This window comes from Hemibagrus wyckioides, linkage group LG19 (genome assembly GCF_019097595.1).
Source record: "Hemibagrus wyckioides isolate EC202008001 linkage group LG19, SWU_Hwy_1.0, whole genome shotgun sequence".
In the NCBI taxonomy this organism is placed as follows: Eukaryota; Metazoa; Chordata; class Actinopteri; order Siluriformes; family Bagridae; genus Hemibagrus; species Hemibagrus wyckioides.
The window spans coordinates 1,894,258-1,910,639 of NC_080728.1; the positions used below are offsets into that span (position 1 = coordinate 1,894,258).

The following is a 16,382-nucleotide window of genomic DNA, read 5'->3' on the forward strand; positions in this document are numbered from 1 at the left end:
TCGCCCCAGAAAGAAAAGTAAAACTAAAAAGTAAAGTTTTCTTTCTGAAAGTTGCTGCTGTTGTTGATAGATCCGTATAGGGAACACTGCAGAACATCAGCAGGACACTGAGCACAGGCGCATTCAGCTTCTTTCACCTGTTTGTTTTGGAGCTTTTCTCTCTTCAGTCTCCTCTTTAGCAGGTGAAATCAGTCGGATAGCAGGTCTGGATAACAGATTTTCCCAGAACATGTATTTTTAAGGTTTGTTTTTGGTTTATCAGGAAACTTTTAGTTACAGAAACAGAACGTTGTTTCGAGGTTTGCAGAACGTTTTCCTAATGTTCTCTTAACCTCAGTGTTAATCATTTTTTTAATATATTCATACAATCATGCATCATTTATGTACAATGTATAATCCTACACTGTATAATCATGTAGATACAACATGCAGTAGCTTTCAGCTATTGTTTACACTCTTTGTGACACATTTTTCATGAATATACAGCAGTATGAAGCACAGATAATTTTTATAGACATCATGTTACTATGCAGTTAGACACAAACATAAACACAAATGCTTACTAACGTTCTAAAATATAATTCTACAAGATGTCAGTAATGTGATCTATAATTACAGGCTGGTATCAATATAAAGCTCTGCACAGTTTCTCCTCCTACTCCATTCATTAATGAACACATCATGTCCATGAAGAAGCACAGGTCAGTGTCCACTAACTAAGATCAGCTCAGTGGTGTTCCTGAACAGAGAGATGATTCCTGAAGTTATCACTCACCTTCTCATCAGGATGTAAAGCCAGCTGTAGAAATCAGGTGATACACAGGAAGTTGATCATTTATGTACAGATCAGTGTGAGGAGGAAAACACATGAACATGTCTAATAAACTCTAGGACAGGGGTCGGCAACCTTAAACACTCAAAGAGCCATTTGGACCAATTTCCCACAGAAATGAAAACAACAGGAGCCACAAAACCCTTATCTAAAATTGTACTGGTCCTGACTGACTCACTCGAGTTAGATGATCCGATTCTGCATATTAACTGATTCATGAGCCTGAGGTCTAAATTAACCCAATTCTTATTTATCCTATGGCTACCGTGTTCTTTTTATTATTATTATTATTATTATTATTATTATTATTATTGTTATTATTATTATTATTAATAATAATATATTAAACAATGCAGAACATTATATATTATACATTAATATTAACACAGTTATTAAATATAGCAGAGAAAAAAAGTTAGAAACAAATGAACAAATGTGCTGCCAGGCTAACAAGAGAGAGAAAAAAAAAAACAGTATAAGAAATTGATGTATTAAGAAGACGGCTGCTACCGTGCTCATAGACTGATTCAGCTGATTCTTAGCGGACTCGCGGAGTCGGGTTATAGACTGATTCAGATGATTCTCACCTGACTCGCGGAGTCGGGTCATAGACTGATTCAGCTGATTCTCACCCGACTCGCGGAGTCGGGTTATAGACTGATTCAGCTGATTCTTAGCGGACTCGCGGAGTCGGGTTATAGACTGATTCAGCTGATTCTTAGCGGACTCGCGGAGTCGGGTTATAGACTGATTCAGATGATTCTCACCTGACTCGCGGAGTCGGGTCATAGACTGATTCAGCTGATTCTTAGCGGACTCGCGGAGTCGGGTTATAGACTGATTCAGCTGATTCTTAGCGGACTCGCGGAGTCGGGTTATAGACTGATTCAGATGATTCTCACCTGACTCGCGGAGTCGGGTTATAGACTGATTCAGCTGATTCTCACCTGACTCGCGGAGTCGGGTCATAGACTGATTCAGCTGATTCTCACCCGACTCGCGGAGTCGGGTTATAGACTGATTCAGCTGATTCTCACCTGACTCGCAGATTCTTCAGCTGATTCTTAGCGGACTCTTAGCAGTTTATTGCCCCTGTCAGTGGCGGAACAAGCACACATCGCGCCTTGGGGCAAACATTTGGTTGGTTACCCATCATGCAATAGTCAAAGATTTTCTAAAAACTTGCAATTACTATTACATACATGCCATAACATAACAGTACATAATTATAGTCATTAAAGTGTTAACCACTATTTCCCACCATGATTAGAGTTTGTATAGGAAACGAGTGCTATAAAAGAATCACTTTTCAAAAGGAACTAACTCAAAAGGAATCACTGAATCGATTCATTTCAGTGAGTGACTTTAAAAAGAATCATTCCACTGATCTGAAATGAAGATAACACTGCATATATTATTATTATTTTACCTTTATGCTATGTTTAAAAACAAGTATTAGGTGTTGCATTTGTGAAATCAGTGAACTGCTACAGAGAAAACGATGTTATTTCTGCATGCAACAAAATCATTTTCAACTCCGAAAAAAAGACGCTGGGTTGAAGGTTACTTTCAAATAAAATACTCAATTTCTATTTGAGTCCTCCTCGTATTTATGAAATAAAAACCTGAACTTAAATTATCCACCTGCAGCAAACCAAAAATGCTGTCTGCTTCTGTGCATCTGCTTCTGATCCTTCCGCATCAGTTCCGAAATGGATTTTTTCTCTCATCTCCATCCGGATATTTTTCAGCAAAGTCTGTTTATTGTTTATTCTGGAAATTTCTTGCAACATTCGACTTTTTGTTGTTTGCCAATTTCTCACCACATATTAAGCATACTGGTAAACCAGTCCTGTCAGTAGTGAAAGCAAATGAATCTGCCCACGTAGCACTTTTGGATTCACTTTAGGACTCTTGGACTCATCCATGGTTGGCCTACCGGGGGTCGAAAAGCTCAATAATCGTGCCTGCGGGTGTCGCACATCGGTGGTTATGACCCATATTTTGAGCGACAAAAAATTAAACACGTTTTATTTTAATGTTACAAGATCACCACAGTCTACAAATTTAGAATTACATTTAAAAAAACTAATGGACAAAAATAAAATAAATTTAAATTAAATACTCATTATTTATTTTCCAAAGCCACAGGGAGCCGCAGCAGAGGGATGAAAGAGCCACATGCGGCTCCGGAGCCACGGGTTGCTGACCCCTGTTCTAGGAGATCACTTTTAATGACTGCTGTTTAATTGCACATTTATTTGTGTGTTTCCTAGGAGTGTGATCCATTCCAGCAGAAGATATCAGACTCTTCAGGACTCAGCTGAGTGTTTGTGCAAACTTTACTAATATTCAGAGATGGAGACTCCTGATCTGGACACAGATAATGTTTCCCCACCATCAAAAAAACGGTAACCAGCAACATCCTTGTGTTCTAGTCGTTAAATAATCATATCTAAATTATTTAGGGGTAAATATGGAAGGAATAGTTTGACCAAAGGTTTTACTAATAATAAAAATCTAAGCCACTACTTACAAATTCACTACAGAATTCAAATATAATTTGTCACATACAAAATCATACACAGTACAACATGTAGTGAAATGCTTTTTTATGACTGTCCTTGTTTCAAGAGAAAGAAGAATAGAATAAATTTAAAGTCAGTAAACATACAAAATTTAGGGATATAAATAAAATAAAGATTGAAAGAAAATAGAAATATAAAAACTAACAGTAATAGAGAGATTAAAATGATAAATTACAAAATCCAATAAGATATTGGATATGCATATACATACAAATACATACAAAAACAGTCAGTTGTTATTTTAAGACACGAAGGTCAGGTGTTCTGGAATAGTTCTTGCAAGAACAGTATTGTCAAGTGCATTTGCAAAACCCATCAAGCGCCATGATGAAACTGGCTCACATGAAGACCATCCCAGTAAAGCAAGACCAAAACTTACCTCTGCTGCAGAGGAGAAGTTCATTTAGCGTTACCAGCCTCAGAAATCACCAATTAACAGCACCTCAGATTAGAGGCGTTATGAAGGCTTTACAGAGCATCAGTAGCAGACATACACTATATTGCCAAAAGTATTCGCTCACCTGCCTTGACTCACATATGAACTTAAGTGACATCCCATTCCTAATCCATAGGGTTCAATATGACGTCGGTCCACCCTTTGCAGCTATAACAGCTTCAACTCTTCTGGGAAGGCTGTCCACAAGGTTTAGGAGTGTGTTTATGGGAATTTTTGACCATTCTTCCAGAAGTGCATTTGTGAGGTCACACACTGATGTTGGACGAGAAGGCCTGGCTCTCAGTCTCCGCTCTAATTCATCCCAAAGGTGTTCTATCGGGTTGAGGTCAGGACTCTGTGCAGGCCAGTCAAGTTCATCCACACCAGACTCTGTCATCCATGTCTGTTATGGACCTTGCTTTGTGCTCTGGTGTACAGTCATGTTGGAAGAGGAAGGGGCCAGCTCCAAACTGTTCCCACAAAGTTGGGAGCATGGAATTGTCCAAAATGTCTTGGTATGCTGAAGCATTCAGAGTTCCTTTCACTGGAACTAAGGGGCCAAGCCCAGCTCCTGAAAAACAACCCCACACCATAATCCCCCCTCCACCAAACTTTACACTTGGCACAATGCAGTCAGACAAGTACCGTTCTCCTGGCAACCGCCAAACCCAGACTCGTCCATCAGATTGCCAGATGGAGAAGCGCGATTGGTCACTCCAGAGAACGCGTCTCCACTGCTCTAGAGTCCAGTGGCGGCGTGCTTTACACCACTGCATCCGACGCTTTGTATTGCACTTGGTGATGTATGGCTTAGATGCAGCTGCTCGGCCATGGAAACCCATTCCATGAAGCTCTCTGCGCACTGTTCTTGAGCTAATCTGAAGGCCACATGAAGTTTGGAGGTCTGTAGCGATTGACTCTGCAGAAAGTTGTCGACCTCTTCGCACTATGCGCCTCAGCATCCGCTGACCCCGCTCCGTCAGTTTACGTGGCCTACCACTTCGTGGGTGAGTTGCTGTTGTTCCCAAACACTTCCACGTTCTTATAATACAGCTGACAGTTGACTGTGGAATATTTAGGAGCGAGGAAATTTCACGACTGGATTTGTTGCACAGGTGGCATCCTATCACAGTTCCACGCTGGAATTCACTGAGCTCCTGAGAGCGACCCATTCTTTCACAAATGTTTGTAAAAACAGTCTGCATGCCTAGGTGCTTGATTTTATACACCTGTGGCCATGGAAGTGATTGGAACACCTGATTCTGATTATTTGGATGGGTGAGCGAATACTTTTGGCAATATAATGTATCTCAATATCAACTGTTCAAAGGACATTATTGTGGATTTCGGCCGCCTTCAGCATTGTTTTACAATGTAGAAAGAAATAAACATCAGGAAAGACCATGGGATTAGATGATGTGTCCAAACTTTTGATTGGTAGTGTAGATAGATAGATAGATAGATAGATAGATAGATAGATAGATAGATAGATAGATAGATAGATAGATAGATAGATAGATAGATAGATAGATAGATAGATAGATAGATATGAATATCCGATTATAACAGGAATGTCGGGGGTAAAGTGCCGATGCAAAAACAAAGTGTGACCTGTGCAGAGTACTGCAGTTATGTGTGTGCAACGAACTGCTGAGGTAAAATGACATGTGAGGAAAGGAGTGGAAACATTTACCTGACTGTAACAGAGAGAAGAGTCCATTGTTGAGATGACTGAGGTCCATTATCTTCCTGGCCTTGGTCCAGGACCTCTTGCTGTATATAGTCTCCAGGCTCGGAAGCTCGGTGCAGATGGTATGCTCACACCACCCTCTGGAGAGCTTGCATGTCCTGCTTGGTGCTGTTTCCAAACTAGGCTGTGATGCTTCCTGTCAGGATGATCTCAATGGTGCAGGTGCAGAATGTCTTTAGCACCCTTGAGGGCAGTTTAAAGTCCTTTAGGCATCTGAGATGGTAAAGACGCTGCCAGGCCTTCTTCAGCAGGGTGTTGACATGACAGGACCATGACAGGACCATGACAGGTCCTGTGTGATGTGTGAACTGTGTGAACACCTAGCTACAGGAAACTGTCCACTCTCTCCACTGGGGTCCCATTGATAGTCAGGGGCTGGTAATTCCTCTCCTGCTTTGTGCTGAAGTCCACTATTAGCTCCTTAGTCTTGCTGACATTCAGGAGGAGATTCTTGACCTGGCACCATGTTTCCAGGTTTTCAATCTCCTCTAGGTAGGCCATCTCATCGTTGTTGGAGATCAGGTCTGCCACCTCAGTATTGTCCGCAAAGGTAATGATGTTGGTGGAGCTGGAAGTGGCCACACAGTTGTAGGTGTACAGTACAGCAGAGGGCTCAGAACACAACCCTGGGGGGCTCCAGTGCTGAGGGTGAGTGAGGGTGAGACATGTTTGCCCACTCGTACTGCCTTTGTTCTGTCTGTCAGGAAGTTGGAGATCCATCTTCACAGGAACGGGCTGAGGCCCAGGATCTCCAAATTAGTGGCGAGCATGGAGGGATTTATGGTGTTAAACGCTGAGCTGTAGTCAGGGCTGTGTGATGGAGGTGTGCAATTGATGTCCTCAGTAGATAGGTTGGGATGGTACACAAATTGTAGTGGGTCCAGGGTGTCAGGTAGGGAAGAAGTGATGAAGTCTCTGATTAGTTTTTTGAAACATTTCATCACTACTGAGGTCAGGGCTACTGGGCAGTAGTCGTTGAGGCAGGCGGGCTAGGGTTTTTTGGGGACAGGAACAATGGTGGATTGTTTGAAGTACATCAGGATTATAGACTGTTCCAGGGAGAGGTTGAATATTTCGGTGAACACAGGCCTTCAGGACCCGGCCCATGATGCCATCTGGTGCTGCTGTCTTCCTGGTAGTCACTCTCCTGAATGCCTTTCTCACGTTGTGCTCCGAGATGATGAACACGCTTTCCTCTCCGGCATTGTCCGCATGCATGCTGCTTATCGCACTGTTAGCACTGCTAAGGCTGTTAGAGCTGTGAGCTGCAGCCTCAAATCGAGCATAAAAGGTGTTTAGTTCATTTGCCAGAGAAGCGTCTGCATTCACCATTCTGGAAGATGGTGTTCTATAGTCCGTTATTGTCCTTAGTCCCTGCACGTAGCACCGCTTCGCCTCCTTCACCACTCTGTGCACGATGTAGGCCTTATCTATGTTTCCACTGGCGAGCCCTGTGTTGTACGCGGCGGAGTGGGATCTCAGGGCATCGCTGACGGATTTATCCACCCATGGCTTCTGATTGTGAAGCGTTCTGATGATAGTTCTGTGAACTGTGTCCCCCGCTACTTTTACAATAAAACCCACAACCGCTTCTGTAAATTTGTTGACGTCATCAGAGCTGTTCCTAAGCATGTTCTAGTCTGCGTCATCCAGAGCGTCTTGCCACAGATTGGTCCGTCCAGTGCATGACCTCCTGCTGAATCCTGCTGGGTCTTTCTGCTTTAGCCTTTGTTTATATCTAGGCATGAGGAAGATAGCAGCATGGTCCGATTTCCCAAATGGTGGACATGACTGTGCTTTATAGCTGTCTTTGTACTGTGTGTAGCAGTGGTCCAGTGGTCTTCCACCACTGGTGGGGCAGGTGATGTGTTGATGAAAGTTTGGCGCTCTGCGTTTGTGGTTAGGACTGTTGAAGTCCCCCGCCACAATAAGCGCAGCATCACGGTGTTGTGTCTGGTGAAGAGTGAGAGCTTCATGCAGGTCCCATAAAGCAGCATCCCTATCTGCCTGAGGTGGGATAAAAACACCGCTGACTATGACCGAACTAAATTCCAGAGGAAGGTAGAAAGGACGACATTTGATGTACAGAAGTTCCAGGTTGGGTCCCGAATGTCTCTCTGGAACTTTACCCTGGCCCTGAGGTCATCGAGCTTGTTTTCCAGAGACTGGACATTGGCTAACAGGATGCTAGGCAAGGGAGTCCAGTGTGTGTGTGTGCTCTTAGCCTGTTCCTGATGCCAGCTCATTTGCCTCTGTGTCGCTGTGTCGGGTCTAGCCAGCACGAGTCTGGTTTTAAATGCCACGGTAGGTGAGTAGATTGTAAACCAATAGAAATAAGTGTCTGTCATATTTAATAATGTCCATTGTGTAGATAGATATGTTCCAAGGTAGTCCAGAGTGCAGAAAATAAACAAAAGCAAACAAAGCGTGGTAGGAGCAGTCATGATGGCAACAGACCTCACCAGCACGATCTTGAATTCTATTATTAAATATATTATGCTTATTGTAATTAAAATTAAGTCCACACTAAATTAAGAAGTGATTTAAAAACAGTAAAGAGTGTATATAAATGAGTAAAGCACTGTGTATTATGTTGTACAGTAAACTCCAGGGAGAGAGATCAGAATCACCAGCACCCAGCTGTATCTCCATGAAGAGTGATGAGTCTATGCTTCATCCTCTGGAGTTTAAAGTTGGAGACTCCTCACTTCTAGACAGGTAACATCTCCTCACTGTTAATGTCACTGATAAAGTCACACTTAAAGAGAAATTTAACTAGATAAACAGGATGATAAAATAAATACTAAAACACTGTAAATGTGATTTTATTAAAGCCACTATTAAGTGTTTAAAAATACTTTTCTCTTTTTTAATGTCTATTTTTTGCAAAATGTTTTTATTGAAAAGCGTACTTATGGTGTATAAATGCCCCTTGGTTTGACATGGTGTTTTTAATGCAGTGATATTAATGTGTTTATAAATGGGGATTAAGAGTCCAAATATATGTTTTGCACTGCTGTATGTTGGGTCATTGCAGATTAGACCACCGCTTAGCATCATTTATCCAGTGACAGGATACCAAGCCATAAGAATCTTCTAGAGTTATACCAGAATTCAGGAAATCTACAGAGCTGCTATGTGATCACTGTAAGACGTGAACAGGGATGTTTAAAACGCTCAGTGGATAAATTTTTGATTTTATCTAGAGTTTACCTTTAAAGGCCATGTTACACAGTCATTAGCAACAGTTTTAATATTTATATTATAAAATAATGTTTTAGTGATAATACCTACTGTAAATAGACTTATACTGTAAATATACTTTATATTAAATATAGAAATACATGTAATGTAAATTTAAACGTGAGTGTAGATGTAGTGTACATTTTCAACACTGAGTTTAAAAGCAGTAGCAAAGATAAATTAAGGATATGTTTTTGTATTAAACTCTAGGGAAAGAGATCACCATTGGTTGGTGGTGTGTCCATGAAGAGAGATGTGTTTCTGATTAATTAAAACAAATCTAAAATATGGACACAGGCAATGACTTTTTTCCTAAATCATGTACCTGACATTATAGCACAGACTTAATTCCTCAATCTGAGACTTAATACTGAGTCAGAGAAAAGCAATGAATGAATATTTCACAGGAGGTGTGGAGGTTCACATGTTCTCCCCTTGTCCATGTAGGTTTCCTTCAGGTTCTCTGGTTTCCTCCCACATCCCAAACACATGCCAGTAGGTGGATTGGTGAACATAAATTGCCCCTATGTGTGATGGACTGGTGTCACATCCAGGCTGTAGTATTATACTGGCTATAGTTAGGGATGTGAACATTTCTGACAAGATTTCTTAAATACTTTATCTGTACTTGTATCTGTTTAGAACACATTACCTGTTCATTCAGAGTGAGGGATTCAGTCACATCCCTAACAGCCATGCAGAAATAAATTTACAATAATTAGAGTTAAAGTAGGACCAGAGTTTTTTTTCCGATTTCATAATGTTCCTTAGTCACATGGCATTAATTATCATGTAAAATTAATGCTGAAATGATTCTACATTTTGTGTTCACAGTATTCTACGGAAGGCAGGAGAAAGAACAGAAATGAAGATCACAGATGGGTAAGAGCAAAACCAACATGACTGTGACACTGACACTGGTATTATAAACCTCTCTGCTGTTATTAACTACAGAGTGATTAGATTGTAGAAAACATACAGTAGATGAAGACAAACACATAGTGAGAAGATCATAAAGAACTATCTGTGGTAACCAGTCAGAAAAAAGTGATCTTAAAGTCTAATAATTGAAGCCCATGTCTCACCACATCTTCCTGCTTCACCATATCACAGGAACCACCCAGAATCTGCTGCTGTAAATGAAGTCCAGAAAAAGTTCAGATTAAATCTGATGAAGAAGTTTCAGTGTTTGAATGGAGTGATAATAAACCTGGGAACCCAAACACTCCTGAATGAGATCTACACAGAGCTCTACATCACAGAGGGAGACAGTGGAGAAGTCAATAATGAACATGAGGTGAGACAGATGGAGGCAGCGTCCAGGAGAACAACAACAGAGGAAACACCAATCAAATGTAATGACATCTTTAAGCCTTTATCTGAACAAGACAAACCCATCAGAACTGTTCTGACAAAGGGAGTCGCTGGCATCGGAAAAACAGTCTCTGTGCAGAAGTTCATTCTGGACTGGGCTGAAGGGAAAGCCAATCAGGACGTCCACCTCATATTTCCACTTCCTTTCAGAGAACTGAATTTGATGAAGGACCAGAAACTGAGTCTGATGGAGCTCCTTCATGTCTGTTTTAAGGAAACAAAAGAAACAGAAATGTCCAGTTTGGAAAAGGTTCTGTTCATTTTTGACGGATTGGATGAGTGTCGTTTTCCTCTAGATTTCCAGAACACAGTGAAAGTGTGTGATGTAACTGAATCAGCATCAGTGCAGGAGCTGCTGATAAACCTGATCAAAGGGAATCTGCTTCCCTCTGCTCTCATCTGGATCACCTCCCGACCAGCAGCAGCTGATCAAATCCCCTCTGAGTGTGTGCATCGAGTCACAGAGGTACGAGGGTTCAGTGACCCACAGAAGGAGGAGTACTTCAGGAAGAGAATCAGTGACCAGAGCCTGGCCAATAACATCATCACACACCTGAAGTCATTAAGAAGTCTCTACATCATGTGCCACATCCCAGTCTTCTGCTGGATTTCAGCCACTGTTCTAGAGAGAATGTTGGGTGAAGCAGAGAGTGGAGAGATCCCCAAGACTCTGACTCAAATGTACACACACTTCCTCATCATTCAGACAAACATCATAAGAGAAAAATACTCAAAGAAGCAGGAGAGTGATGAAGAAATGCTTCTTAAACTGGGACAACTGGCTTTTCAGCAGCTGAAGAAAGGGAACCTGATCTTCTATGAGGAAGACCTGAGAGAGTGTGGCATTGATGTGAGAGAAGCAGCAGTGTACTCAGGTGTGTGTACACAGATCTTCAGAGAGGAGTTTGGGCTTCACCAGAGTAAAGTGTACTGCTTTGTTCATCTGAGCATTCAGGAGCATCTCGCAGCTCTGTATGTGTACCTGACCTTCATGAAGGAGAAGAGAAATGTTCTTATACAGAATCAAGTCTCTGAAAAGGATATTAAAAATACTCCAATCTCAGATGTACACATAAGGGCTGTGGATCAGACTTTAGAATGTCAGACTGGGCATCTGGATCTTTTTCTTCGCTTTCTTCTGGGTCTCTCACTGGAGTCCAATCAGAAACTCTTACATGCTTTAGGAACACAGACAGGAAGTAGCTCCCAGAGCATAAAGGAAACAGTTCAGTACATTAAGAAGAAGATCAGTGAAGATCTTCCTACAGAGAAATCCATCAATCTGTTCCACTGTCTGAATGAACTGGGTGATAATTCTCTAGTGGAGGAAATCCAGCACTACCTGAAATCTGGAAAACAAAGTGACCTCTCTTCTTCACAGTGGTCTGCTCTGGTGTTTGTGTTACTGACCTCAGCACAGGAGCTGGAAGAATTTGACCTGAGTAAATATTTCAGTACAGATAAGATAACAGAAACTGTTGTTCTGAAGATGATGCCTGTGATTGCAGCATCCAGAAAAGCAATGTAAGTAAAGCTGAATATAACTGTTCTACTGTTACAGTGTTAGAAAGAGAGAAACTGAAAACTGAGTAAAATGGATTTTGGGATGTTTTGACCTTAAAATCATAGAGCATGGAGATAGATACATAAATGATTAAGACTAATACTCAATATAGGAAACATTTTTTATTTATTTGTAATTTTAAGTAACTTATAACTTGGTATAACTTCTGAATTCATCATATAATTAACACTAAATCCTTCTTGCCATAACCATAAAATGTTCAATGAAGCATACCCAAGTGCAAGACCGATAACAGCAGTTCAAAGCCAGCACCATAGCCTCTGGGTAGTTCAATCACACAGCAGTCCCATATATCTCCAGGTAGTCTGTGTGGATTCATCCAGAGTCTACCTTGGGTTTGTTAGTTATATTGTCCGCCCCTAAATCTCTCCTCCTGTTAGATGTTACAAATTTTAGGCATTTGGGCCTGTAGCTGTGGTTTGTGAAGTTGACCTATGCTGTGCAAAATATGGAGGTGAACATGAATATGAAAAATGTGGAAACTGAGTAAATCCAAAGTGTTGTAATTGTGGAGAGGCACATTGTGTGGGCTATGGTGGTTACAAGGCCCGGAAAGAGGCAGAAATTTTTTTTAAATGTAAAAGTATCAAAGACCCTGACTTATGTGGAGGCAATCAAAAGTGTACAAAGAGAAGAGTAGCAGAAAGAATATGGTGTCAAATTTGCCTCATAAGAATTGAACTCGAAACACAGAAAAAACACAGAAAAAAAAAAAGAAATCACGGGGATGCAAGGAAATGAAAACACAATTAAAAAATAAAACTCGAAAAGGCTAGGAATTAAAAACAAACTTTTATTTTCTGAGTTTGCTTTACTCTGATGTTTGTTATTTCCAAAAAATCACAAGTAGAGTTTTATGTAGATTAGGGGGTAAGATAAAAGTTTGGTCCACTGCTTCTCAACTTACTGCCCTTCTCTAGCCAATCAGTAAAGTGATGTCACTGATGCGCGACATTGATGGTTAGTGTTTGAAACTGTCTTGAGCAAGTGAGAAGATTTAATTGATACACTTAAAGCCTCTTATAGGTTTGTCTATTATAGTATCATGTCAAACCTCCTGCTTGATCATAATGAAATGTTTACCTTAGTAAAGCTAAGTAATTAGCTTTGTGTTTGCTCTTATCTCTCTATTAACCCAGACTCTTAATCAGAGTCCTGTATCAATGCATCTACAGGCTCAGGTAAGTCAGATACAGGGTCAGGGGCAGCAGGATCAGAGATGGACACATGCGCTGATCAGGACATGGCCAAGGGCATGCTGGTGGTATAATGAAGCATAGATTCCCAGTGCAATGTTTTCAAGATGGCCATTAATAAAAGCTAGATTTGCAGTTTTATATGAGGATATGAAAGCCTGCTGCATTTCTCTTTATGAGACTTTTAGCTCTTTCTCCAATAGTTTGAGGAGGTAGACCACCTGTGGAAAAGAAGAATAAACACTGCTTCCAGAAACCAGGAAAGATAAAAGCTTTAGTCTGAAAGTTCAGGGCTGCCATTAGTGTAGTGTTCTGCTAGAAGATCTACTTGTTTCTTCTTCTTCTTTCGGCTTTTCCCTTCAGGGGTGGCCACAGCGAATCATCTCTCTCCACCTATCCCTATCTTCTGCATCTTCAACACTTACACCCGCTAGCTACATATCCTCATTTATTACATCCATATACCTCCTCTTTGGCCTTCCTCTTTTTCTCCTGCCTGGCAGCTCCATGTCCAACGCTCTCCTACCAATATAGTCACTCTCCCTAGAAGATGTACTTGTTTGATTTCTAAAATACAGGTCATAATTTTTTGCATAATGTTTTAAAAGTATTTGTCTCTGCACTTCTGTTTCTGCCCATTGCAGTAATTTTATTGCTGCAGTTTTATAATTCTGTGTCGAAGGGCTGTTACTGCTATAGTTCTGTTCTATATTGAAAAAAAACAAAGAAATAAAATAAAGTTTTGTTAAAGCAGTGACTGTTACTGTTTTAAATTAAGGCCAGTGAGAGAGAGAGAGAGAGAGCAGTTTATTCATATTATAACAATAACTCTTTAAATTAGAATTTATTTCTAGACTCTTTATTTCTGTCTGTGTGCTAGAGGTAGTTCAACATCATTATAGATTTGCATGCCACCATAAAAGCTGCAGAAAGATTTAATTGTTATTAGATGTAAGCATTGTAGAATGATGCCATAAATGTAATTAAAACATATTGTTCCACAATTTGCTGCACATAGATTAACACTAATAAGTACAGATATCCTCCAAAATCTCGGGAAGTGGAGTTTGGTTCAATGGCTGTCCTAAACTGTGCCTGTGACCACAGCTTATATACTCAGTCTCTGTAAGCACAACCCCAGCATTCTGCTCCTCTAGGAAGAAAGCAATGTCATACACACCTGCACAAAACAACTGGAACATTTGAGAACATTTTAGACATATTATAACTGATTCAGTGGACAGTTAAGGCATCTAACTTATGTATACATTGATATCAAGTACATGAAGCTGTGCATAATCGCCCATCTTCTCTCACTTACTCAAGACAGGTTCAAACACTAACCTGCAGAGTCGCGCATCAGTGACGTCACTTTACTGACTGGCTAGAGAAGTAGGTTGAAAAGCAGTGGACCAATGGAGACTTTTATCCCGCCACTTAATCATCCTATCATCCTTTTTTGGCATCAAATTAGCACCATAAGTTTCGTACTTATGGTGCTAATTTGATGCCAAAAAAGAATGATAGGATTTTGAGAAAACAAACCTGTGTGGGAATCAGTGTGGAATTAATGACAATACAATGGTAGTTGATAAAAGACCTCTTCTCTGTACGCTGAATCATCGTTCTTGCTGATGAGGCTCATATACGGTCGTGTCATCGGTGAACTTGATGATGTGGTTGGAGCAGTGCATTGCTGCACAGTCATGAGAGAAACAGTTTTGTTTCATTTTTTGTTAACCTCTGACAATATTTCTCCTAAATTCAAAATATAACAATTGTTATTTAGAGTGTATATTTAAAGGAAATGACAACACATCAAAATAACCCAAGATCATGCAGTATTTGCAGAGCTTTAATAACTCAAATAAAACAAAATGCAAATAATTTGTAAACAAATTGTGTTAAGAATTAAGAAATCAGTATTTGGTGGAATAACTCCAATTTGCCTGCATTTTGGCTCCATGCTCTTCACCAGTTTATCACATTGCTGTTGGGGAACTTTATACCACTCTTTTTCCAAAAAAGCAAACAGCTCAGCTTTGCTTGATGGTTTGTGACCATCCATCTTCCTCTTGATGACATTCCAGAGGTTTTCAGTTGGGTTCAAATCTGGAGATTGGGAAGTGGTCTCTTATTTTTTTCCAGAGCTGTATATTAAGGGTTCAAAAGATCCTGAATCTTTGAATACAGCAGTTGTCCTGAGATGAGTTACTAAAAAATATAAAAAAATAAATGTTAATGTCCCTCTGGGGAAAGCTGAAATGAAGGGGTTAATTAAAAAGTTAATTAAGAAAAGCTAGCAAGAGTTATGGACACAGGAATGCAAGAAACTGACTGAAACTGTTCAGCGCATTTGGTGGCAAGGTATCTCCAGCAAGATTGATCATCGGCGGCATCTTCTGCCTCGTCCCATGCGATGTCCAGGTCCCTTAAGTCATCAATGAAAGTCTGGCGCCATGTTGTATGAGGATGGCCTTGTTTCCATCTTTCTCATGGCGGGGTCCAAGTGATGGCAAATTTTGGTAGCCATGGATGCTGCTCTCTGAGGACGTGGCCCGCAAATTGCATTTGCCACTCGGTCACGATGTCATTGAGTGGTCGGGTGGAGGTTCAACGGTGAATCTCCTCGTTGGTAATGCAGTCAAAATATGAGACTCGTAGGATCCATCGCAGCCATCTCTGCTGGGCTACATAAGTCTTCTGGCGATCTTGGCGGATGTTTTCCATGTATTGCTCACTATGTTGCTACCCAGATAGGTGAATCTGTCAACCTCCTCTAGCCGCTGTTACCCCACTGGGTCATCCACTGCCACATATCCAATTCTCATTGGTCTTGTTCCCGCTAATCCGAAGGCCAACCTTGGCCACTCCTTGCTCTAGACTTTGCATCATTGCCTTCATATTCTTCCTGATGTCAGCTAGAAGGGCGATGTCATCAGCAAAGTCACGGTCCGTCAGGCGTGTTGGTAGTCTCCACGGGTTCTCAAACCCATCTTTGTCCATGGCAATTCGCATTACAAAGTCAATGGCCAATAGGAAGAGGAAGGGGGAGAGGATGCTGCCCTGCCTTACGCCAGTCTCAATGGTGAAAAAATCTGTATTGCCATCTTCTGTTCAGACACAGCAGCTGGATCCAAGATATAGGGTTCACAAGACCTCGACAAACCGTTCAGGGATACTGTATGACCTCACTCTGCTCCAAAGCGAATCCCGGTGTACGCTGTCGAAGGCTTTGTTAAAATCAACAAAGTTGATAGAGAGCCGCTGCTGATGTTCCAAGCTTTGTTCAATGATAGTTCTCAGGATGAAGATCTGTTCAGTGCATAATCTGCCACTGTGAAAAACGACTTGTTCTTCCCGAAGCTTCTGATCCAC

The 16,382-nt window shown here is 41.0% G+C and overlaps 2 protein-coding genes across 16 annotated transcripts in view; one reads left to right on the forward strand and one right to left on the reverse strand.

The window, feature by feature from the left end:
- Positions 1 to 16,382, forward strand: part of LOC131370162 (NACHT, LRR and PYD domains-containing protein 12-like) — a 404,348-nt gene that overhangs the window by 329,405 nt on the left and 58,561 nt on the right. For 2 of the 10 annotated variants that reach the window (XM_058417315.1, XM_058417316.1), the window contains exons 2-5: positions 3,109 to 3,243; positions 8,208 to 8,324; positions 9,684 to 9,731; positions 9,963 to 11,747. The exons of 4 other annotated variants lie outside the window; for them this stretch is intronic. In XM_058417315.1, coding sequence (XP_058273298.1) covers positions 3,191 to 3,243; positions 8,208 to 8,324; positions 9,684 to 9,731; positions 9,963 to 11,747 — 2,003 coding nt within the window. In that variant the 5' untranslated portion in view covers positions 3,109 to 3,190. Of the gene's footprint in view, positions 1 to 673; positions 813 to 3,108; positions 3,244 to 4,084; positions 5,299 to 5,326; positions 8,325 to 9,683; positions 9,732 to 9,962; positions 11,748 to 16,382 lie in introns of those variants that run through there. 4 more of the 10 variants (XM_058417317.1, XM_058417320.1, XM_058417318.1 and 1 more) reach the window with 4 other exon arrangements.
- LOC131370166 (NLR family CARD domain-containing protein 3-like) overlaps positions 1 to 16,382 on the reverse strand; it is a 237,541-nt gene that overhangs the window by 120,146 nt on the left and 101,013 nt on the right. The window lies entirely within an intron of this gene.